General features: G+C 32.7%; 3 protein-coding genes and 2 non-coding genes across 9 annotated transcripts; 3 read left to right on the top strand and 2 right to left on the bottom strand.

Annotated features, from left to right (window-relative positions):
- Nucleotides 1–390: 390 nt before the first annotated feature.
- On the bottom strand, nucleotides 391–3,477 carry LOC127062371 (uncharacterized). 2 transcript variants are annotated; one of them, XM_050990421.1, is made up of 6 exons: nucleotides 3,180–3,477; nucleotides 2,803–2,834; nucleotides 2,604–2,720; nucleotides 2,333–2,519; nucleotides 1,894–2,250; nucleotides 391–1,780 (listed from the first exon to the last, which is right to left on the bottom strand). In XM_050990421.1, exons 3-6 carry the CDS (start codon nucleotides 2,639–2,641, stop codon nucleotides 1,340–1,342), a joined length of 1,023 nt encoding a protein of 340 aa, XP_050846378.1. In that variant the 5' UTR covers nucleotides 2,642–2,720; nucleotides 2,803–2,834; nucleotides 3,180–3,477; the 3' UTR covers nucleotides 391–1,339. The 2 variants fall into 2 exon arrangements, with proteins under 2 accessions (XP_050846378.1, XP_050846377.1); XM_050990420.1 differs by having other exon boundaries at nucleotides 3,389–3,465.
- A 584-nt stretch (nucleotides 3,478–4,061) lies between these two features.
- LOC127062884 (uncharacterized) lies at nucleotides 4,062–15,918 on the top strand. 2 transcript variants are annotated; one of them, XM_050991844.1, is made up of 9 exons: nucleotides 4,062–4,355; nucleotides 9,664–10,689; nucleotides 12,977–13,220; nucleotides 13,677–14,112; nucleotides 14,267–14,394; nucleotides 14,645–14,764; nucleotides 15,190–15,207; nucleotides 15,407–15,554; nucleotides 15,636–15,918. In XM_050991844.1, exons 2-9 carry the CDS (start codon nucleotides 9,664–9,666, stop codon nucleotides 15,730–15,732), a joined length of 2,217 nt encoding a protein of 738 aa, XP_050847801.1. In that variant the 5' UTR covers nucleotides 4,062–4,355; the 3' UTR covers nucleotides 15,733–15,918. The 2 variants fall into 2 exon arrangements, with proteins under 2 accessions (XP_050847801.1, XP_050847802.1); XM_050991845.1 differs by lacking the exon at nucleotides 15,190–15,207.
- On the top strand, nucleotides 7,122–7,193 carry Trnaa-ugc (transfer RNA alanine (anticodon UGC)). The gene has a single exon. It is a non-coding gene; the product is annotated as a tRNA-Ala (tRNA).
- On the top strand, nucleotides 11,077–11,238 carry LOC127062893 (U1 spliceosomal RNA). The gene has a single exon (XR_007781217.1). It is a non-coding gene; the product is annotated as a U1 spliceosomal RNA (small nuclear RNA).
- On the bottom strand, nucleotides 15,906–24,255 carry LOC127062883 (serrate RNA effector molecule homolog). Of its 3 annotated transcripts, none has more exons than XM_050991841.1 (15): nucleotides 23,872–24,253; nucleotides 23,086–23,379; nucleotides 22,587–22,781; nucleotides 21,202–21,268; nucleotides 20,865–21,115; nucleotides 20,608–20,789; nucleotides 20,403–20,534; nucleotides 19,688–19,932; nucleotides 19,448–19,588; nucleotides 19,091–19,336; nucleotides 18,820–18,990; nucleotides 18,467–18,729; nucleotides 17,644–17,919; nucleotides 17,420–17,542; nucleotides 15,906–16,419 (listed from the first exon to the last, which is right to left on the bottom strand). In XM_050991841.1, the coding sequence occupies exons 1-15, from the start codon at nucleotides 23,991–23,993 to the stop codon at nucleotides 16,341–16,343; spliced, it is 2,787 nt and encodes a 928-aa protein (XP_050847798.1). In that variant the 5' UTR covers nucleotides 23,994–24,253; the 3' UTR covers nucleotides 15,906–16,340. The 3 variants fall into 3 exon arrangements, with proteins under 3 accessions (XP_050847798.1, XP_050847800.1, XP_050847799.1); XM_050991843.1 differs by having other exon boundaries at nucleotides 23,086–23,367; nucleotides 23,872–24,252; XM_050991842.1 differs by lacking the exon at nucleotides 15,906–16,419 and adding an exon at nucleotides 16,452–17,172 and having other exon boundaries at nucleotides 23,872–24,255.
- Nucleotides 24,256–25,886: the final 1,631 nt, after the last annotated feature.

The following is a 25,886-nucleotide window of genomic DNA, read 5'->3' as shown; positions in this document are numbered from 1 at the left end:
TAAAGTTTCTAAATAAATATTGTCAATTGCTTGTCAGTTACTTTTCGAGAAATAAACCTTTTTTCAATCGAGAGTAAGATTAAAATTGCGTTGAATTATAGTTCATCGTTTGGAAAAAATATAATAATGCATTATTCAAAAGTATAAGTATTTAATTCTTACCTTGACATCGATATTTAAATAAAATATTTTATTTTTATATACAAGAGATCATTTAATTTATTTTTAAAGAATTTTTGCTCATGTAGATGCATGTATCAACGTTACTGTCTATATGAATTTGTATGTATATAATATATTGTACATTTTGTACATGAATACATATATGTATTTACTTACACAGAGTTAAATATATATATGGAAAAATATCAGACTCATTGCAGCAAAACAATTTCTTAAAAGCTTGGATTTATTCATATTTGACATTATAAAAAAATACATGTTAATACATGATGTGTGTGTGTGAATGATGCAATATGGTAAAAGTGTTTGTTAGGATAATTTTGAATACTTTATAATTGCTTTTTAACGAATGTTCATTACAATCTATGATAACATCTTCAATTTGCAAATGGCACAATATGGAAACACTTCTACTCTTTTTTTTGTATCGATCACTTTTTGCATATATTTGACATTATTTAAATAAAAATGTACAATCTGTACATTATGACCTTGTGCTTGCTAGTAGTCGCTGATAGTACAATGAGTTTTCTCACTACCACTGACGGAATTAATATTGTACGTTGACTTTTGACTGATACTTATCACTGCTTTTTTCTCACTTGCACCTTAATTATTATATTGTCCTGAACTTTCCTCTGGCTGGCTGCATGGATGGACATTGTATTGCTACAACTAAAATGTACAAGCATTGTCAAGAATTTAGCTTGGAAACAAAGTAGCTTATATCTTAATTTCCTTGTTCTTTATAAAACAAGTTTCGATGTATCGATTGTATATTGGCAAAAAAATTTATATAGTAAATATTGACTATTCAAAATCTACCATTATAACGTACATTAGATTGCGTAGTTCTGAATTGTATAACTTGCTATATGAAGAGCATTTGTGGAAAAGAAAAAAGATTTTTATATATCTGTCATATAGCAATTGTAACATTGTATCACTATCATTTGCTTTGGTATGGTTTAGATATCCTGTTAATGAAGCTAGTAGATAAATGTTACGAGTACTAAAATAATTTCCTGCATAACATTACATAACAACATTTTTTCCAGCCACATTGAAAAATATATAATTAAATGTTTGGGCCATGGATGATTGAACGTTAATCATGAATATTTTTTGTTGTTTTTTAGATTAATCAAAAATATCGTCATGTAGCGTGACGGCTTTCTTCTTGTTCTGAAAGTAGTGGAATACCAGTTAAATGTTCGCCATTGTTATTTTCCGTTTCATCTTGCTCTGATAGCAAAGGAACTACTTGTTGATTGTTATTATCTGTTTCTGATGGCCGTCTGCTTTGTCCTGGTAAAAAGGACATGGGTATTGTACCGGATGGTGTTGTAGGCGCCGATCGCGATAGCCACCGCTTCGTTTTATTTCTTGAATTTGGCAGTCCTAGTGGCATATACATTTTTCCACGCATTCTTCTTGTTCTATATGATCCAACATCGTTTGGACTTAAAGGCCGTTGTTGTATAGTACCATTTACATTTGTATGCAGAAGTTGAGGTTGATTTTGAGAAGGCAAAAGTGTGGTATGTCCACTAGGTAATTGTGGAAGCTGTTGAATTTTGTCTAGCAACTCGCGTAGCTACAACATTACAAATAGATTTAAATAATGATATTATTGAAGTAAACGTCAAATAATATAAATTTTAAAGAAATAGCAAAAACTAATTTATAAGAATATGGAACTGTAATTACCTCTATTGTAGGACTAGTAGCCCTTGGCGGTGAACACGGTGACTGAGCTGCTAAACTCGATATGTCTGATGTTGTTCTATGATTAGCCAACGAAACAACTGATACAACATCTCCATTTTCTTCTCTTTCACATTCAACTGCTGATAATTCATCAACACTGTTATTACAGGAGTATGGTGGTGGAATTATGGTGTTTGCTTCGTTTACAACGTTGCACATAAAACTTGAACTCAAAGAATCCAATGTGCTTGCATGAGATAACGATCTAAAATACCGCATTACGAATCCTGATGTTCCCTTTCCATTACTTTCATCGTATCCAATTACTAATGGATATAAATCTGGTTTTGCAGTAACCTGTGCGACGATGTAAAAATATTAGTAAGTCTAACAATATTGAAGTAATAATTTTATTTAAAAAAAAAAAAAATTAACATACTTCGTTATAAGGAGGTGGTAATGCCTGCACAAAAGAGCTGCAACGACTATAATGTGGTGGTGGATACCAAGGACCTGTAGATGCTCTGTCAGAAGAAGCACAGTCTTCTATTATGGCAGAGCGACGTCGTTTCCATAGCCAGCAGCCAAAAATTGCTGCTAAGGCTAAACCTGAAAGTACTGCTGCCCTGGAAATAACATAAAAATAATATATTGAGAATCAAATCTTTCTTGACCTTTTTAGAAATAAAATAAAAATTTATGTTACATACCATAAATACCAGTATGTCCAAATCAGGAAATTAATCATCCCTGACAAGTGAGAGTGTACTTGTGGAAATACTCCGTAACAACAGCCGAAAGAGCAGCAGTATTTGGGAGGAGAGCAACTAAAAGATGATATATCGCTTAACACAAATTTGTTTTGCAATTCAATAATTTATATAAACGATATTTCATATTACAACTTACACATGCCCCCCATCGCATAGTTTAGAAGAAGCCTTGAAAAATAAAATAAAAATTATTGATTTCTGCTATATATATATATATATATATATTCTATATATATATATATATATATAGAATTTCTTTTATTTAAATATAAAGATAAGTTTATATCATACACTATAATTTAATCATCTAACACAATATATTAAATCAATATAAAACATTCTCAGTGATGAATCTGATCGTTACTTCACTCCCGTTGCGATGAAGTTTTTTAATAAACAATCTCGAGAGTTTGTCCCTAACTCTTTTGATGTTCCGTCGTCTGAATCAAGCCAAAACAATGAACAGACAATCGAGGAAGTATCGTTCACTCGAACATAATAAAGAGAACTTACGTATGAATGAAAAGTACATCGAGTAAGAGTTCATTGTCTAGCAGAACTGTGCGTGAAACCAACGTATTGATCGACGTCAAGTCGAACGGAATACGATAACGAGAGGAGACTCGTGGGTGAGGATATGCACTAAGTTCCTACAAATCTATAGCATGTAACAGCGTTATATGTTTTGGCTGCATCATTATGGAACACTGCGCTGTTCTTACTTGATCAACGAACAGTAGTGTCAGGAGTACGGTCGGCAAAAGCGCATCAAACACGCGGCCTGCAGCTTGCACCATAATTCTAGCACAGACTGCACGCCGTCGCGCTTCGGTGTATGCATATATATATATATATATATATATATATATATATATATCATTATCCTTTTCGTTGCATATATAACGCATAATTGTGGAATTGAATACATTCCAATAATATCGTGTGCGTATGGTGCTTATTTCAGCAACCACTTCTTTCTTGAATTCTATATTTCTTAATAAACAATATACATCGATGATGCTTGTTCATTAATTTATAAAATTCTCTCACTTGAAAATAAATGATTGTTTCTTAAAATATAATGATATATTATTTATTTCAGAAATGACGATACCCTATGAGTAAATATCAATATGAACAATTTTAATATAACAATTTATTAATATTATTGCTCCCAAAAAAAAAAATCTCTAAGGCATTCAAAAGAAAAAAGAAAGAAAAGAAACCACGCGAACTGTTTTAAAATTAGCGCGTTGCGAAGTACGTGATGATTGGTGAGATGGTTAATAATTTGATCCACGTTATATCCGACTTTAGCGTCAGCATATCTGATTGGTTGCCGTGTTTTGTTATACGACCGATGTCTTCCATGCGTGTCGTGGACATCGTAATCGCTCGCTGCTCGCAGTAATACGGCGTGAGTGCGTGAGGTATGTACGTGTGTCGACTTGCGCGTGAGAACAAGAGAACATGCCGTTCGCTGTGAAAAAAGGGCGCGCTTACGAAATGTGACACATTTCATGTAAATGCAAATTAAATCGTATTATGAAGATATCAACGTGACCGATTATCAGATTTCTTTGCAATTTATCGATGAGGCTCGAATTCAACGACGTCATGATTTTCTTCGGTACGACTAGACGACGGTATTACCTTCGAGAAAGATGAGTTTTTCGTGAGAAATTAAAGGTGAGACTAATTTCTTTTATATTCTCCAAGAGAAAAAAAAAGAAATATTTATGATTATTAAATGTTTTGTTTGGAAACGATATTTTCTCCATATATTTAAATACGTGTATAATGATTCATTCAGCGGTTGTCATAGGCGGCATATATATTCATTTAAATATTTTCATCACACACACATATATATATATATATATATATATAATATATAATTAACTATAAATTAATATATATTATACTTAGTTACTTATGTTAAATATTTATGCCAGTTATATAATATATATATATATATATATATTTATTTATTTAAAACAATGAATTTATGTTAGGAAATTTACTTTTTATTAATCAATTTTGAAGCATTTGATCAGAACTTGTTTTAAATTAGCTTTTTTTCTTCGATTGTATGAAAAAATATTTATCGACATGTTGGAGTATAGTTGTCATAGAGTATATAGAAACAAACGTGAGTATGACCCGTTTTATTTCATTCTATCGATAATATCCGACTCGTTCCGCGACTTTAGTCAAGCTATCATTTCTGCTTATTTTTTTTCGTTATAAACTAGTATCTATTTTCTTTTTTTTTCCTCCTTTTTTTTCTTTTTCTTTTCTTAACAACGTACTTACACGTATATTTCTAAAAAACTTATTTCTTCTCGCCGTGCCATTAATTCGTCAGCATACTTCCGTGAGATAATAATGTTTCATGATAGTGTTTTTAGTTCAGTGTAATCGACAATGGAGTAAACTTCCTTGCTTACAAGCAATACTAGTCAAAATGATTAGTTCCGATACATAATACATAATACATTGTTACTGCAAAATATTCTTACAAGATATATTTCACTATCCTGTCCTTCCCTGTATGAAATTTTGTTTCATTGATTTGATCATTTAATCGAATTGTGTAACTCATTGGATCGTGAAACCATTTAACTAGATCGAACCATTAACGTTAGATAGATAGATAGAGAAAGAGAGAGAGAGAGAGAGAGAGAGAGAGAGAGAGAGAGAGAGAGAGAGAGTGAGAGAGAGAGCCAGAGAGAGAGAGAAGTAACACAAGAATTTCACGATAATCGATAATCGAAAAACTAACATTAATGACACATACAATGATGATCGTAAAATTATATGTTAGAAATTTTATAATGACAGAAGTTTAACTTTGCATTTTTAATCTAATATAATACACACACAATACAGAGAGAGGTGATATTTTTTTACACATTAACAAAGAATTATTGAATAAAGATCTATAAAATAAAAAAAAAAGAACACAACATTTTTTTATGACGATATTTCATTTATAGGATCGCGTGGGTGTCGTGGACAGTAAGGTAGACGCATTGCTGCCAGGTGTAAAATAAAAGCGGGAGTAACCCTCCGGTTTCAAAGTGCGTCCAAGCAGAACGCAACTCGGGCTTTTTTTCTCTCTCTCTCTCTCTCTTTTTCTCATCACAATGTCAGCTGGCCCACTCGTTTGTTAGTTCTTTTGTGTTTCGTCGACCGCGACTGGAACGTCGCACGGTATAACTCTCGTCAAACATATTGGTTATTACCATAAGAATTTTTCGTCCGCGTTTGTCCCCGCTTTCTCTCTCTTTCTTTTCTTCTTTCTTCTTTCCTTCTCGGTAATGGACTACATCCGACGACTTTTCTATAGAATTAGCATATTTTTATACATACTAAAGCAAAATAAAAGAAATACCATCGTCCTTTCTTTCTTTTCATGTAAAAAAAAAAATGTAGCAACGATCTCGTATTTGATCGGATAAATAAGTTTAATAATAAAAATGAAACAAGGGAGTGTACGAGTAATGCTCCAAGAACGCTGGAAGAAAATAAGATGCTATTTAAGATAATGTTCGACTGGTCAGAACGATCCACAATGGTCCTGTTATTACACGAATGTAAACTTGTGTGTGAGCGGGCCCTTTAAAAAGTATAATAAAAATTTTGTAGGATAAAAAATTATCAATGTTTCAACCATGAAATTACCACGAGGACAAACGTTTTTATCTCTTTTCTTCTTCTTTTTTTTTTTACTTCCTTTCTTTTTCTTTTTCTTTTTTTCTTTTTTCCCTATCTCTTGCTCTTTTTCTACCTCTTTGTTTGCGAACACACGCAAGAAGTTATAAATTTTATGATTTATTTACTTTGTTTGTAGCTAACATACAGAGAGTAAAAAAAGATAGAGTGAGGGTTATTTGAGAGATAGAAGAGAGTAGAAGAACGCCGGGTTATTATAACCGACCGAATGACTTACGGTTGTGTGCATGCCAGTGACGTGTAGTCATCGTTCAATGGTTGATGGCGATAGCCCTTTGCTTGGACCCTATACTTAGTGGATAATCGACGCAATATACTGCACTTATTAGCGTTATAATAAGGCTTATGTCGAATCAAAAGAATTTTTAAAGTTCCCTTATTCGTTTCGTAAGTAGTAACTCTTTGTTGTCCTTCTCCTCTTCTTCCTCTTCCTCGTATAAACGATTTTTGGTTAATATATTCATGAAGATGCTAATGTTCATTGCAGATACTTACGCTCGTCTCAGGCATACTTTTCTATGGAATTTACGAAACGTAAATTATAGACGTTACGTTTATTCTATTCGTGATAATCGATTATCTCGTTTAAGTTAGTGGTATATTGTGATTAGATTATTTTTTTTCCGATGACGAAACATTCTTTTGTAATAATTATTTAAAAAGTATACAAAGAATAGGGAGTGTTGAAATTCGAAATAGTTATAGATAATTTCATCGGGGGATGTAGCTCAGTGGTAGAGCGTTCGCTTTGCATGTGAAAGGCCCCGGGTTCGATCCCCGGCATCTCCAATTTTTTTTTTATTTTTTTCTCTGTTCAAATGTAGAAAGAATTTCGATCGACGACGGATATACAGTTACAGTTAATTTTGTTTTTTTTTTTTTAACGATATAATTCTTTTTACTCATTCATCGTCAGGAAGATAGTTTACTATTAAAGTCTGTAGTATTACATATTGCGATAAAAGGAAGAAACGAATCGTCAAATAATTATAGTTTTCCGTCGAATGATTCTATTTTTTCCCTTTCTTCTTTTCTTTTGGTTCCTTTTTCTTTTTCTTTAAGTTTCTTCGATATGCTGCAGTTTAGCGATGTCAAGTACCTGTAAAACTTTCTTTTACGGACTGATGATGCAACGGCATATGGTACGACACGTGCTCCGGAATAACAACCGGCTTTGCTCATACGTCATTACGCACGGAAAAGCAACGTGCAAGGGGAGGAACGATCGGATAGGGTTAGTCCTCTAGACTCTGCCACGTTCACTCTGCCTTTGTAGAGGAAGGGTTCACTTATATATCTATTCATGTACGTATGTACATACGTAAAGTATACTTAACGCACGTGTGGCCGACTATGCTTCGCATATAACATCCTTGTGTTTCATTGAAACGACAGAAACGAAATAGTTCCTTAATTAATCACCATCTGACCAATTATAGAAAACATTGAACTGGAACGAATTCGAGTATTGTAAAATAATCTAGACCCTTTCGTTTAATGGTATTTTTTTCTATTAGATCAATCTGATAAATATTATGTTAGTTCTCGTTAACATTTAATTCTGTTGTAGCATGATGCGTTGATATACTTTTAACAAGATTATCGTATCAATTAATTGCCTTCGTTGGAATGTTTTAGATTGACAGAACACTTTTGATTGAGATAAATCATAGAATCTAATTACAACAGTGGCTAGTTTTTTCCTTAACATTTTTATTAATGTCGATTGAAACAATTCGTTTGGATTTTATTTAGTTTGAGAATAAAAACAAAAAGAAACATTTCTTTCCTTTTTAATCGTCCGACGTGTCATTACACATGAACGATATAGTTTATTTCGAGTGTAAGGAGAGAAGGCAACCATAGAAGTATGATGAGGACAAATTAGCTATTAGTCGCTTCAGTTAACTTATTGGCGCTTACGGTTACGACTCCTCATGGCTCACATTCCGTTTGATATATTCTAATGGATCGATGAGGAATCGAATTCCCTTTTTCCGTTTAATTCGTTTGTGCACACCAACATTTAAGTACTCCACCTTATTTAAATGAAAGATAGTTAATTGCAATCGTAGTAACAAGAAATGTAAAGAAAAAAAAAGAAGGAAAGAGAAAAGCTTGGAAGGTTTCTTCAATGACAAAAGCGTATCTTTACCTTGTGAAGGTATGCCATGGAAAAGTTCTTTGTTAACTACATTGAAATGCTACTTGAGTACACAATCCTGTTACTAATGTGCAGTGCGTCATCCCGAAACACCTTTCTAAGAACGCTGTTGGGTTGTACCTTGCGGATATATAAAATTGATTGAATTTACGATGATCGTTATAAATTTCTAATCAGAATATCGAACATATGGAGGAAATAAACGTACGCGTGTATATGCTCGCGCGTTTTTATACAAATATAATAACGTCGAATAACGACGAATGAATGATTGAAAATACATCTAAAATTCGTTTTCTTTTCAAACGAAATTCTTCATGATTGGACTACGGTTGTAAAAGATCTACGCCAACCGATGACGTCAGATGCTTGGTTGGGATCAATCGGAAAGTCAAGTCGCGATAATTGCAACAATCGCGCGGATACATTACGAGCAGACTCATCGCTCGTTCACTTTTAGTCGATCTGTGTCTGCTTTTTTTTTTCTTTCTCCCTTTCTCTCTTTTGTGTAATGCAACTGAAAATGCACTTTCATAAACAAATTTTATGTCGACAGCCATTGACAGGAGAATAAGTTAATGAACGTAATTCAAATTGGATCGTCAAAATTGTAGATGCATCGTGATGCAATATTAATCCATTTAACGATCATACAGATCATCGTGGGAGCGTCAGACTTTTTCAATACCCACATTCGATGAACGTTTCATTGGTATTTCGAATCGAGTTAGCAAAGAGAAGAAAAACTAATCGTTTAACGGGGACACAATAATTGGCAATCCGACGGCCAACGTAGCTCGCTAAATCATTAATTATCTCTGGAAGCGAACCTTTTACCCTTGTGAAATACGTATAAACTTATACGATTCTGACTGATCGAAGTGTTTCATAAAATATAATGAATAAAACATTCGCGGATAAGCGCGACATTTTAAACTCGCGGAGTATATTGAGTCGATACATACTTTTCTTCTTCTGCTTTACCTTCGAATTCTGCATTAAGAATTATGCATCTTGATCGAGTTACTCGAGGAAAATCAATTCCCTCAATAAAATTAATCTGGAAAACTGATCGAATGGATTTCTTTATTTCAGATGGAGAATCAAGGCTTCGAGGGAGAGCAATATCGTAATAACGGAAGGAGTTCTTTTATTCACACAGATTCCGCGATATATCCTGACGCTCACGTTTACGAGGACATCGGTCCAAGTCGCGAGGAATTCTGTAGAATATCTTCCGGCTTCCTCGAAGAGTCAGCTCGTTCGAGAGTCGAACAGAATGGTCATTCATTTATAACTTCGAACTTTGAAAACGATGCGGCTGAAGGAATTCGATCGGAATCTTCTCAGTCGATTTATTTCCAACGAAATTTAACGTTGCCTTTTCGCCGAGGACTTTTATCGTCGACTTCGTTTCCTTCGACGAGTTACTCCATATGGGAAAAGAGATGGAAAAGTAGCAAAGAAAGGAAGGATCGTTCGTTGGAAAGAAATTTTTCCGATGATCCATGTTCACAGGAAGATAATGGGAATAAAAATTGTGCGTTATCGAGATTGCGAGAAGAGGATTATGTCAGGGCAAGTGAAAAACGCAGGAGGAAGGATTGTAAGCATTGCAGAAACAAAGGTAACTCTGTGAATTCTGAGAGTCAGGAGAAGATAAACGCGAGCGATGAAAAAGGTAAAGAACCATCAGGCTCGTGTCCATCGAACGAAACGATCCGTTTCCAACACAATGACAAGTTCCTTCCGCTTTGTCATTCATTGTGCAAGACTACCGAAGAATGCATGGAGTCTACGGGACAAAATTCTTCTTCCATTGCGATATTTTCGATCTCGGAGAAGGTTCAACGGCAAGAGCAACAGCAACAACATCATCGTCGCCATTATCACGAACAGCAGCACTTACCATCGAGAGCACTCGAGTACCTGCAGTACGATAGAAACGACGTTGAGACGAAGCTCGCCCATGTGGTGGAGACTAGCGAAGACAAAGCGCTCATTATATCAGAGAGAAATCAACCAAATATGAGGATAAATTCGATATACACGCAAGATCATTGGTATGCCAAGGAACCTTCGATATTTTTTACGGATCTTAAGGAAACAAGTGCTTTTCAGGTGAGCAATACACGTTAATTTCGTTGAAGAATTTTTATTAAATTCACATTTGTCATTGTCTTACTTATAAATTCTCGTCCTATTTAAAATACTTGATGGGCTCTTATACAAGGCTCAATACTTGCATCTTTAGAAGTAACTATCAATCGTCGTTGATAAAAACAGTTTAATAAAGTCGATTGACTGTAGAAAACGAAATAGAAAAGCGTTACGGGTAAAAAAGTAGCCACTTCGACATATGGAAGAGTTCCAAAGTAATGCACCATTTCTGTAGAAATTTGAAATTAATTCGACAGTTCACCGCAGTGTGGCGCAAGATGGTACGTCATTCTCGAAAGCAAAATGGTTTCTATTCGGAATAAGTTCGAGGTCGTTGGAAAGCAAAGCATACTTACCTGGCGCAGAGGTTACCGTGATCAAGAAGGCGGTTCCTCCAGGGCGAGGCTTTTCCATTGCACTACGGTTAGGCTGACCCTTGCGAATATCCCTAATGTGGATATCTCGGGCGTATAATTTTTGGTAGTCGGGACTGCGTTCGCGCTGTCCCGGATAATGAGACATCTAAACAAAATTATTTAATTCTAGGAATTCTAGGGAAAGTGAGAAAATAAAACAGTAAAAGTGATAAAAGAGTTATCACGATTATATCTTTAATATTCTCGTAATTATTATTTCTTCTTCGAGTCTATCAATAGAGTTCAAAAATCTCTTAATGTACACATATCTTTCTCGGTAACGGGAGGAGGAGGGAGGAGAGACAGCGTCGTTCATTTTATTTCTTCCGTGAATTGGATCCCGCGCGTAGCTATATTTATACTCCAGACTCTTGGCATGGCAAAAGCGGCCAGAGGGGGGCGGGGTTAATTGCAGTTTTGAAAACGATCTCTCCATCCATGCCTATAAACCACCACCACTACTTCTACTACTACTTTCTTACTCATCTCACAAAGACTGACTCTGTGCTTTCATGAATCGACGCTCTGTTATTATCGATAACAAATTACGATTAGTAATATGCTTGGATAACTCTTTTCAATCATCTTTGGTTATTAATGAACAGTATTGCAGCATTTTTAGGGTGTTTTATATTTAATCAAGAATCTCCTCTCTCCCGTTTACGTTTCTTGAGGATATATTAGAGTTTTAATATGAGTAACGAAAAGATTTAAGGGTCTTGTGGCTTCTTCTTCTTTGTCACGTGTTACGAGGGTTGCATTTAGTGCATCAAGCACAAAAGTGGTTCATAGCGTTACATCAGTATTGCACACGTGCACGGTCCTCGTGCCAAGTCTACTAATGGCACAGCGGGAGATTTTCTGGAAGGCTTGTCGAGCGTTGATAAGCAAATTATTATCTGCCATTTAATTTCTATCTTCAAAGACATTTCTCATGAGTTAAGAACGTCTAGAAAACGAAATCATCTATTAACACTTATTAATACGATTAACGATGTCCATATAACATGCTAATTATAATAATTTATCTATACGTAATGAATTAGTGAAGAAAAATATAAAATTGTCAGACATACGCGTGTATCAGTTTTGATAAAAGAATTTTCTGGTAACAACCATTTGGTAAACAAATGGAGCTAAGAAAAAATAAAAACAATAAATAAATAAATAAATATGTACGTATACACAGGCGCACGCACACACACATGCCGGTATTATCCTATAAAGTCAATGCCGTGTGCTTGCACGGTTTCAGTCTGTAAAATTTACACGCGACAGTCGTCCGGTCGATTCTTGACCGAAGAAGATGTGGCCGCTTTAGACCGACTCTTTGCTCGCAAAGAAACGAAACGGAGCGGAAGTGGAAAATATCTATCTATAGCCAGACAGAAGTGTGGGCTGTGCGTCTGGCGCTCCAAAAGCACGTTGGCTCATCGACGGCCGTGCAAAACTTAAATGTCCATCGGTTCGCTTGTGTACAGTTTATACGATGTTAAAAGTGAAAATCGAAGTTTGGGAATATTCGGTCGACCTCGATAATCAAGAAACGATCTAAAGAAAAAAACAAAAAAGTAAAAGAAAAGGAACAAGCGAAATCTTTGTCGAAATATCGTGTGAATTTGTAGTTGGGGAGAGAATGCAGTATCGATGGCCGAGCTCAAGGTGCAGTGTGTGTGTGTGTGTGCGCGCGCGCACGTGTATTTGTATTTTGATATCATATATATTATACAAATTGCGCGTTATACGTTTTACGATAATATTGTTTCGTCGTTCAGATTAATTCATTAATCGATTCGTTTTTTAATTTTTTCTCCATTGCTTTGTTCTTTCAGAGGGCTTATTCCCTCCCAGTACGAATGCAAACTCCTACCTCGCAAAATCGGGTTAACTTGCGAAGAAGTGTCCGTGGCGAACCACCACCGGATCCAGCAAGACTTCACAAACATCATCGCGGATGGACGTTACATCTCGCACGACCGCTCGAAGGATCTGGCTGTAATAGATCTTTGATCTTTTTATTGATCCTCATATTGATACTTCTCGGAGTAGGCGCTGGTGCTCTTTATATCGTCTTTGGTTAGTTCGATTATTTTCTAGTAAATAGATTATTTTATTATTCATTATTTAACGCGTACTTACATCGAATGATAAGAATGTGCTTCTTATTGATCGGCGCACGTTATTAACATCTTTTATAGTTAAAAGAAAGAAAGAAAGAAGAAAAAAAAAACAAAAAGATGAAGAAGATACATGGTAAATCCACGCTTTGATTCGACGAAGCGTACCAATTGCTCGTACGAGATGAATTTAACCGCTGGGTCAACAGAATGTTTCCTTTAACTACCTCTCCTCTTATTTGTTTCCTTCTTTTTTCATCTTGAACGCGTGATCAAGTTAAAGTACAGTCAACCGAAAGTATATATTAGATACTTATTTCTTAACTTCGTCGTGTATATATTCCGAAAAATTTTTGATTGATATCTTGAAGAATAATATATTCTACGTAACTTTCTTTCTCGATCATACTTTCAGAACCGCAGAAATTACAAATTATTCAACTTTATCTGAAATCGTCGAGTGGAAATTCATCGATGCAAAACGTCACGTCCGAGGAGTCTTTCAGTCAGGTTTTCTCAAACGAGTCGAAGAACGACGTGCCGACGAGAACACCGACGACGAGCACCATTCGCATGGCCGATGTATTTTTAAACGTCGACCTATCGTTCCCCGATGATACTCCATTGCTGATCACGAAAACGGAAACGGAAGCATCGAACGTTGTCCATGCGAATACTAATTCAACCAGATATTGCGATGACTGCTTGAGTGGAGAGGTCTGCGTTGGTTTGGTAGATGAAGAAGTGCCTATTTGTAGAATCGGTCTGGATCCTGAAGACCCAACAGGATGTGCTGGTCTGTGTCTTATCAACAAGCAAAGATGTCATCGTCTTGACGTCGATGCTTTTAGGTACACATAATAGAAAAAAAATTTTTCGGAACTAAACGTTCTTCTATTTTGATCGTTAATTTAAGAAAGAAAAAATATACACGTCCATCTACTCTTATTTTTATACGTATTTTTCTTTTTTCATTTTTTTTTTCTTTGTAATTTCTTTTCGAAGATGCGTAGAGATAGAGCACTACTGTCTAGACGACGAGTGGACTTGCGTGAACACACTTTGTATTCCCATGGAAAAACGTTGCGACGGTCATATGAACTGTTACGATCACTCAGACGAGTACAATTGCGGTGGGTATAATAAGATATAGTATTGGCTTAAACTCGAGTATCTCTCCGTTTCACTTGAAAACGTGCCGTGTTTTACCATATTACCCCAGTTTCCTTGTGATCTACAAATTTCTCCTTATCGGCTTGCCTGGTTTTACATTGTTTGTTTGCGAGGCTTCTGCTCTTCCTATCTTTCATTCCTATGGTTCATCTTATTATAAGATATTACGATATTATTTTCAATTTTTTATGTGGTATTATTTCTTTTTAGTCTGCAATTCAGAGACGCATTTTCAGTGCGGCAACGATACTTCTTGTCTACCATTGGAAAGGAGATGCGATGGTAGAATAGATTGCTGGGATGCTACCGATGAAATTAATTGCACCTTAGGTAAGTAATTTTTTTTTAATTCATTCTACATGAAAGAATAAATGTATGTGCGTGTGTATGGGCGCGCGCGCGACAGATTATGTGCACAAATTCATTATTTTTTACGGAGCTTAATTTGAAAATTCGATATAAGTGACAATACGTAATCGTTGAACTCTCAGATTAGTACTTCGTACAATCACATGTAAGAATAAACGCTTGCGTAGTTTTGTATGTAATTAGTATTAACGACGTATGTAACATTGTCGTTACGATATTTGTTGCGTTATATCTCGTAGTTCTATTGATATCTAATCTTTTTATCATGTCAAAATAATTGTATGTTCCTTATTAGTTTTATATATATATATATATATATATATATATATAATTTTTTTGTATGGTATATATATATTTCACCATGTTTTTTGTTTTCTTCTTCGTAGGTCATAATCTTGGTCGGTGTGAGTACATATCGGTATCTTGAATGCACGAAAACTTTCGCATGTAAATCAATGTAGCACTTGACATAACATTGATATTTAGCTTTTTTTTGCTTGACTATATTTAACGGCGATCTAAACTAAAGTTTAAAATAACATCATGATTAGATATTTATTTGTTAATCGTTCAACGATAATTAACGAATGATATTTATCTTAGCTTGCCCGTTGGAAAGCGAATTTACATGCAGTAACGGGCAATGTATATTAAGGGCTCGATTTTGCGATGGATTGGTCGATTGTGCCGATGGATCGGACGAGCCACATGGATGCGAGGGTCGATGCAATAAGCATGAATTCACATGCCAGTAAATTTATATCTCAAGTTTGTTTACAAAAGAAAATTTTCTTTTTTATCGCATACAGTTCTAAGTTTTATATTTTTTCAGAAATAATAGATGCATTGCAAAAGGTGCAAAATGTAATGGAATTGATGATTGCGGAGACTATAGTGACGAAAGACATTGCAAGGATCATGTTATGTAGCATTTATAAATGATGATAAAATTTACAATGAGCAAGAAAAAATTGATACATATACAGTATTTTATATACAAATAATTATATATGTATGTAATGTATATATATATACGTCTTGTATAAATAGTTATAGCAATCGTGAACGGATAATGAATATTATTAAATAAAAGAATATTAGCTACTACACAATAAGTTTATTTGTAAATTCCAATTTTTACATAAGAGACTAATTATTTCATATTTATCATTATTACATAAATACAATCAGGGATATTTGTATCATGCATGTATTACAAACAAAATATTTATGTAACTAGTTGTTTTAATTTTAAAGATATATGATCAGAATCATAATCATAATTTTGTTCTATATATCTATATATTATTACCAATGATTAAAACATATTAAATACTGGTACTTCCAAGTATGTTATATTATTAATATTTAAGCATTTTTTAATACGAGATACTTTATAAATTTCCGAAGCTCAATTTAATAAGCTTCTCGCGTTAATGTATTTTACTATAATTCTTAACAATATTGTTATTATATATACAGACATTGAAAATGCACACTTGCATTTGGATGTTTCATTGTTGAACGAGTGAACTCCTTACAAGAATTCGTCTGGTTCACGTGGTGCATCAAGGTCTCGATAATGAATGACAGGTCGAAAATCTCCTCCACCGCCACTGTAATAGTGAGTATTAGTTTAGTCATTTAATTATACATAAACAAAGTTAGAATGTGGCATAGAAATTTATGTTGTAACAGAAATATTCATATATATCTATATGATTATATTTGTGTCGCGATGACCAACCAGTATAGGAGACAAATGGAAATGGGTTTAGAATAAAATCACAAATAATTAGTAACAAATAGTTTTATTTTGTTGGTCACATAGTTACAGCATCGATTGATCCTTGTATTCATTTGAAATAAATAAAAATTTTATAATTTATTTCCTTCACTTGGAAAAATAAACATATGCATATTATATATGTGTATGTGTGTGTGTGTATATATATATATACACACACACACACACACACACACATATTTTTACGAATATTTGGATCTCGATGCATGTTTTTAAAATAAGAGTAAATAAAAATATATGTAAAAAAAATATATTTGTGCTGATTTTGTAACACATTTGTTTTACAAAAAAATTTATATTGAGAATTGCAGATGGCAGTGAATAGTTTCTTATTTCTATTCTCTTTTTTCTTTTTATTTTTTCCTTTTTTTTTTTTTTAATAATATCGTGTTACATAATCCAGATATAAATCTGTTGGCACAAAAGACCAGACATTTGTAAGAATTTTATTTTATTCATGCAAGTATTAATTGGAATTAAATAAACTTAGAACATGTCCATGTCCATCTGGTCCAAGTCATTATAATTAATAATAGTTCTTGAAGTTGAATCTGGAACAACCCTGGAAACATTGTTTTTACTTTTTTGAAAATCTTTCTATTTTGATTGAATTAAAATATCACCTGAACATAAACTATATTTAAGTGCATCGTTTATTCGACGTAACATTTATTTTCTAATACGTTGCGCAAATGTTACATGTAGAAGAAAGCGATTAAAAAGGTTTGCGAGTTAGAAATATAAAATAAAGCGACATGCAAAAATATCGAAAGAAAAGAAAATGTGTATAATAGAGAGATTCGTCTTACCGTCCTCTGTTAAAACCACCACGGCTGGGACGAGGCATTCCAAATCCTCCGCCAAATCCGCCACCATAGCCGGAGCCATAACCTCCTCTGCCTCCTCCGTAACCAGCTCCATAACTTCCAAATCTGAAGATAAAGAATAAAAGAATTTCGAGATATACAATATGTTTATCATTCTTTTAACATTATAATCATTACGATAAACATGTAATTTTAACTTCACTTACGTTGTACAACCGTATGGATTAAATCCTTCACGTGGTCCTTCTCTAGGTGATGCTTTATTACCAGGATGTTCTGGAAGCTGTGGTCGTTTTGGATCTTTCAGGTAATTATTAAAATATTCTGCTTCAGTCATAACTTCGTTAACTTTCTCTGCGTGTTTATTGAATATATGTTTACGGATAAAATCAGGTCCCTTAAATTTCTTTCCACTGAGAGGACACAACCATTTATCTTTTGATAATTCTTGTGTATTTGCTTGCACAAATTTTTCAACTTCACTATATGTCATCGAGTTAAGAAAAATATTTGTGGATCAAAGATATCAAGGTGATCTATTTTCTTCCTTACTAAAGGAACTACATTCATTTGACAAAATTGTGCTTAAATAAAGAACGCTAAATGAATATAGTATATATCTTGATATCTTCATGGCAACCAATGTTCTTTATCACGACATATATTCATTTATAATTTGTTCTATATTAACCCTTTAGGGATATGTGTTTGATCTCAGCAATCATAGTTATGATTCAATGCTACAATTTTTACCTTTTAATTAAAACAAAATTATTAATATATAAAAAGATGTAATAATACTCATATAATTAAACAAATTTTTGAGTATTGTATCATTTGATGGAAAATAATTCTTAATAATATATTATTTGTATATTCAAGGAAAATATCACCAGAAGGTTAAGTTCATATAACGTACATAATAGATCAATAGTTTTGTAATACGACAAAGTATCAAATATTACTTTGGGGAAAATTTGGTCGTAACGAAAGAAATAATCTTTCTATAACAAAATAAAAAAAGGATACGCATCAGCATTTTTAGCACCGAGTTTATCAAATTCTTCAGTTGATAAAGTCGCAACAGGTTGCAGGAAAGCAGCCATTTTAGTTTCAAAATTACGACAGTATTCTTGTAATTCAGTACTAGTCACCTTAGCAGTAGGTGGAGAACCTCTAACATGCATTATTCCACATCTATTCGGCATTTCATCTTCATTGGGATATTCACAATGATTGTAATAATCTACCGAATGAACTACTCGTAAGTACAGTACCAATCTATCTAGAACCTAAAAATAAAAGTATGTATATGTCTCTATGATCGGAGTGTGATAAGATCTCTAATTATTATATTTTAATATAGATAAAAATATCATTACTTTTATTAACGATGGGTCTCTCTCAATCGGTCCATCTCCATCTCCTCCTAATTGACCTTCCTCTTGGTCACCGGACATACCTAACAATTCTTCTTCTTCTGCTGATGCCTCCTCTATCAAGTAATCCGTTATATTTTTCAGTACTGGATTTTTCGAGGACAATCCAAAAGCCTAAAATACGCAGGGTTTCATATAGTTTCGCGATCAGAGGATTAAGTTATAAAATAGTCGAACATTGAAAAATACAAAAAAAAAAATTTTGACGACTTACAGCTTGTTCAACTTCACTTTGAGATGCTGTATTCTCCTTGTTATCATCATTTTGTTTGTTCAAATTTTCCTCTTTTTTTTCTTCATTCCACAATCCTACGCGATTATCTAAATTATGAACAATCTTTGCGCTAAGCTTAATGTCATGTCTAACTATTTGTTTGTGAGACGTTATTCCGTTTACTGTACGAATACGACGTGAAAGATCTCTGTTTACAATAGCGCCTAATTCGCAATCTCTTAGCTGCTCCAAAATAAATGATATCAGTGAATATATATGTGTGTATGTATGCACATTCATAACTATAAAATAATAAGGAATTAATTGTATATATATATATATATATATTATACTTACTCGTATATTGTTTAAACTCCAACAAATTTCTTTTATATTAACTTGTCTTTCAAATGAGACCCAACCACGTCGAAACCATCGTCTTTCTGGTTGCGGATCGGCTATTGCAACTCGTAAGAAACCAGGGAAACGTTTACACATCTAATAAAATATCCAATTATGATTAATAATTTGATCGACTTAATCAATAACAACAACAACAACAAGAACAATAATTTTCGATTAAAATATATATCTAACCGCTTCGACTTCGGCTTTTGTAATAGTTGGTGCCAAATTTCGAAGAAAAATACTACTGGTTTTATGAAGTGCTCTAGGTTCCTTTTCTTTATCTTCACTAGCTAGATCAATAACAGCCTCTGGCTCAATTGCAGGTTTTTTAGTTTCTATCGAATCAGCTTGCTCTGTTTCTATTTCTTCTTTTTCCTGTTTGATAGCTCCATCCTCATTATTGTCATTAGTGACATCTATCTTTTCATTTATGGCTAAGTAAAAACAATTAAAAATTTTTTTAAATTATAAATGTATACAAGAATACACACACACAATATTATAGAATATATATATATAAGGATATATGCTGTCAGCAAGGAAAGAAAAAAAAAAAAAAAGATTTTTGTGAAAGAAAGAAGGATAAGCAGCAGGAAAAGACGGAAGAGAAAATAAAACAAATGAAAAACAAATAAAATATGGAAGCATATCAACAGAGGAAAAAAGAAGGATAGAAATAACAAATAAAATAGAGCTACAGAAATGTAAAAAAGTATTTCATAGAGTTGCTAGAAGGAAGAACGCAGGAGACAGAAAGAAGAGAATGAGAGAACGAGGAAATATAATATTCAAATTATGTAGGCATAGTCGAGAAAATAAAACTATTAGAAAATAGATTAATTAAGATCTATAAATAAATTTTAATATATATATGCGCGCACGCATACACAATATAAATATTTACGTGTTTCAGCTTTTGGAGTATCAGCTTTATTGCTGTCACTTCCTGAAGAACTACTGCTACTGCTGCTGCTGCTACTACTGTTGCTATTTGTTCGCTTTCGTTTTCTCAGATTAATTTCTTCTGATTTTTCTTCTACAATAAACAAAGCGTGTATAAAAACAATGACAAATCTCATACGGTAAAGTGTGTAATAATGAGGGCATACTTGTTTCCTCAGATTTAAAGTTTTCTTCCATGTCTTTTGTTTCTTCTGCAGATACTTCTATTTTCTCAGGTACACTTATTGCATTTTCATTTTCTACAACGTGTTTTACGTCGGCATCGGCATTTTGTCCATTTTTACATGGTTTTTCCTCAAGTACTAATTCGTCTGTTTTAACATGTTCACTGAAACAATCGAGGTATAATACCAAATGTATCATCAAAAATATGTTCATTGATCAAATTTATATGAATTCATACTTTTTTTCAATTTGTTGCTCCGTTGCAGATTTATTTTTAATTTCGGTCTTCTCCTTGTTAAGAGTATCCTTTGAAGTTATAGCATTTGCTGATTTCATATCTAAAACTTGTAAATCTTCTTCTGTACCACCTTCCAATTTAATTACAACAGCATCTAAAAGACGCAACAATACATCTGCTTGTTCAGCGTCAACTGAAACATTATCTATTTCCCCTGTTTGAAGCATATCCATAAATACTTCAACGCGTTTCTAAAAGATATCATTAAAAAAGAAATTATATGGTAATATAATAATTAATAATTATAAAATGAAATTGAAATATTCTAATTGTATACCTTAAGAGCTGCGAGTTGTTCTTCTTTTCTCTTCAGAGATTCTTCTGGATGATATTTTATTTTGAACCTAACAAGTAAATACAAATACAACTATTATTTTTATATATTATTTTATTGAATATATCATTATTTATATATCTTTGTTGTATAATATAGTTGTTTAAGTTGAAAGGCATTTAGTATTAAGATGTAGATATGTTTTTAACAATGATATAATCACAAGTCGTGTATAGCAAGAAACGATTTATATAGTATTTATACAGCAATAATTTATAGATTTATATTAACTGATATCTTTAAATAGAGACACGATAGTATTAATAATGTTATTGTATAATACTATCATGTTGAAAAAAATAACAATTATTTAATAATATTTTTTAGAATTAATTTTATATATAAAGTAAGATGTACGTTTATATTCTTAGATATTTCAGATAACAAATAGGATACAGCAAGAAAATCGCTGTTATATTATTACAATGTATATTACTGTTTCTTATTTAATAGTGAAAATAATTCGAAAGATAGATAAAACACGTGAAAGTAGTTTTAGATAAAACATTTCAAACCATTTTATATTCGTTCCAGTCTTGGTCTAAAATAAAATTACAGTTTCAACAAACTAAAATATATGATAATATTTGGAATTAGTATTACAACATGACTGCATATCAACATTTTCAGTTACAGAATAAAGCCTCACCTGTAGTGTCATATTTTTACTTGCATTCAGTATTCTCGTTGACACAGTCTATTGCAATGATAGCATAGATTCAAAATTTAAAAATAATTAGCGGGTTTAGAACGCGGCCTACGTGAGCATGTTAGGGCTTTGCGCGCCCAGCTCACATTCTGTTCAACTACCTAATAAACACCTCGATTCTTCTGCGATGCGCGAAACGCGAAATTTATAAAATATCGTACGAAAAAATAAACGGGCGAGATGACCTGTGCCCAAGGTATAAGGCGGTGGCGGCTGTATGCTGTAGGGATAGACAAAGTTGGTCATATTGTTTGAAATTAGCTATCACGTTACATCTGCAATTATAAATTATGATTCAACTAATCCTTCCAGATAGCTTTGTGCCTATTAAGCATCAAATAATTATATGGTTTTGAATTTTTCAATTTCTAATAAGTGCTTTTCTTTTTTTTTTTTTTAATTTAAAATAGCGAAACAAAACTTTCCTAAAATTCCTATAAAATTTGTACATAATGATATATTCTATCATGTGACAGCCATTTAATTTGAATTTTTCTATCGCGCGTCAAATACATCACATTTTAATACAGACCTTTACTATAAAAATTAAATTACTAACAAATCTTCACAATGATAATTTTAACATAAGTAATATTGTAGAATAATTATTTTAACATACCATTCTTCATCTTTGTGTGCTACAAAGAATTCATTGAGCTGCTGTCTTCGGAATTCCAGTTTGTACTCATTATAGCGTTTAATAGCCTCTTCATCTGTAATTGTGTCTTCTTGAGTTCCAAGAAATGCTTTGAAAGACATCATTGGTGGTTGGGTCTCGACATTTGAATTGCTGAAATTTCCAGCCACCTCACGGCTATAAAACATATTTCTATTTAATATACACATTTTTAATTTTATGTTTTAATTTAAATATTAGTATATTGTCACTTTTTACTTGTTTATTAGATCGTTACATTTTACCTTAACTTAGCTAAAAGTCTAGGGGTTAAACGACTTCGCTTTCGCATTATTCTCATATATTTTATCCAAATTTATGACAGTTTAATAATCAATTTCACATTTAATACTATATTCTGTATATATGTATGTATGTGTGTGTGTCTGTATATATATATATATATATATATACGTATTATATAAAAAAGGAATACACAAACCTGCTACTGTTACCATGGTTGCCATAGTGATGGTTGCCATGGTGAGGAGGTGGATAATGATCTGGACCCCAAGTGCTTCCACCACCACTACCACTTCCACCACCACCGTAATAATCATGTCCATATCTTGGTCTATCATCCCAATCAATTCGCATTCTTTTCATAGGTGGTGCCATATCTTGTGATCGTGCTGGACTGTAACGATCACGCCCACCTCCACCACCACCACCACCACGATATTCACGATAATCAGGCCTTTGCCTAGGGCGACTGGACCATTCCCTAGAATAATCACTATTTTATATTTCCTTTAGTGAAAGTTCTCCCAAATATTTAATTATATAAAATAACTTTTAGTAGAATTAGATTAAATGTTATCAAAAGAATTAATCACGCAGCATCACATTCTTAGGATGTTATTTATAAATCATATGACATTGTCTAATTTAATGTCTCACCTTTGATTAGTAATATTTTTCTGATATGCAGGAAAGGTAGTGACATTAGGGAGAGGGATATGCAAATAAGGAATAATCAAGGGCTTCTGTGTTGATAATTATAAAATACAAAAGAGTAAGTATATCAAGTGAATTTTGATACTGCAGTGTGAAATGTACATATTTATTACCTTCAACTTCAAATTTTTTTTCCTGAAACTGATTAATATGATATCTATGTTACTGTATACAAGGAATAAAATGTTTTGTCCATTTTTCCCATGTATTTCGACGTGTATATTTTTTTTATTAGCATTATTTATTTCAATAAGTAGATACTTCTACGTACCTGTCAACCCAATCATCTCTTCTACGATCATCTCTGCGTCCTTCACGAGAATATGATTCAGTTCTTTCACCTCTGAACTTATCTCGCCTTTTTCTATCATATTCATCATCTGAATCTCCCATTTTTAGTATAATATTTAAAAAAATATTCTGTAATTTATGACATGTTAAAATGAATAAAATAAAATGTATTGGGGTATTACTGCTGTATCAAGACAATTATAAATCAATATATACGAAAGATTTTGGGAATTCTAATAAAGATAAATATTTCATAAATACAATTATTAAGATCTTCTTTTTAAGAAAATGAAAGAGAGAGAGAGAGAGAGAGAGAGAGAAAGAGAGAGAGAGAGAGAGAGAGAGAGAGAGAGAAAGAGAAAGAGAGAGAGAGAGAGAGAGAGAGAGAGAGAGAGAAAGAGAGAGAGACAGAGAGAGAGAGAGAGACAGAGAGAGAGAGAGAGAGACAGAGAGAGAGAGAGAGAGAGAGAGAGAGAGAGAGAGAGAGAGAGAGAGAGAGAGAGAGAGAGAGAGAGAGAGAAAGAGAAAGAATAACAAAACTTTTATTATAAATACTATTTAAAAACATTTACCGGAATATTTCTTTATTATTCAACGGAAATGATATAAATTCTCGATATTAAAATCAATTTTACAAAATATGCTCATTCAATATTTAAAACAGTATTTAATTATCATATTTGGAAATAGTTTTTACTGATTTTTATAAACGACATACTTAAAGCAATTTTCAAGAAATTTTGTAACTCATTCCATTATTATATACGTATAAGAGTAGTAAGCATATTGTTTTTAGAAATAACAAGTTCATCATTAATTTTCTTATCATTTAATTAGTTTGCAAACTTAAGGTAGTATAGTTCTGTAGTATCAAAGCGATAACCCTAAAAATGTCTAAAGGAATCGTAAACTTATATGATAGTACTTGTACGATAATTTGACTGAATACGAAAAAGATAAATCAGAAGAAAAAGAACTTGAAAGTTACGATGCGTGGAAAACTCATAATGACGTAAATAGTAAAGATAGTGATAGAATTTTTAGAATAAGAAAATGTGCTGAACGTCCAAGTAGCGACGATAATATAAGTGTTAACATTGCAAGCATATTTTCCATAACTTGCAAATAAATTTAATAGAAATTGAAATATTTTAGTTTTTTTCTTTTTTTTTTTTTATAATAATTACACAAAATTGCGATAAAATTAAATAATCAGAGAAGCTACGTTTACTTTAAAATAAAACGTAGGACAAGAGGTTAACCTTTTTTATCAATGGTACCAATATTAAAGTTAATTTTCGTTTCAAAACTTTGTATATATGGTATATGTAAAATGTTTCAAATATTATCTGAACGAAAAAGAATACGGTGATATGATGTAAAATAGAATAAAAGATTTATATACATGAAATATATTAAAATATGAAAAAGAACTTCAAACTCACCTACGTCAAGCACGGAATCCAATAAAATTATTCATTATGGAGGACTATGAGATTTCGTACAACGGCCTCTATCGCTAGCGTGGAATATTAAGGGTAATCACGTTCACGATCGATATATTTCGACTCATTCGATAATATGTGATACTGACGCGTGAATCGATTCTGTTTTATTACTTTATGAAAGTTTTGTTAATTTCAATGAATACGATAAGCTTAACATCCAATATGTGTATAATGTTTTACGGAATAAAATATTTATAATATTAAAAAAAATATTTTGATAGTCATTTCGTTTTGTGCATATCAATCAGCTTTAAGAAGCATTTTAACCGAAGTAAAAATATTTGTATATCGTTTTAATAAGCAAACCGTTTCTAAATCAATCCGTTATAATTTGATATTAATAATACCGGTAGGTCGATAGTACAGAGTTTTCTTTGAAAGTATAAGCACAGACAAAAACCCCGATATATATGATACGAGTACAATGCATCATTATCGACGTTCGATATCTACGTGACATTACCCGGAACAACGATCATAGATACAA

This window comes from Vespula vulgaris, chromosome 3 (genome assembly GCF_905475345.1).
Source record: "Vespula vulgaris chromosome 3, iyVesVulg1.1, whole genome shotgun sequence".
Classification (NCBI taxonomy): domain Eukaryota; kingdom Metazoa; phylum Arthropoda; class Insecta; order Hymenoptera; family Vespidae; genus Vespula; species Vespula vulgaris.
This window is presented reverse-complemented; position numbering and strand designations above follow the sequence as displayed.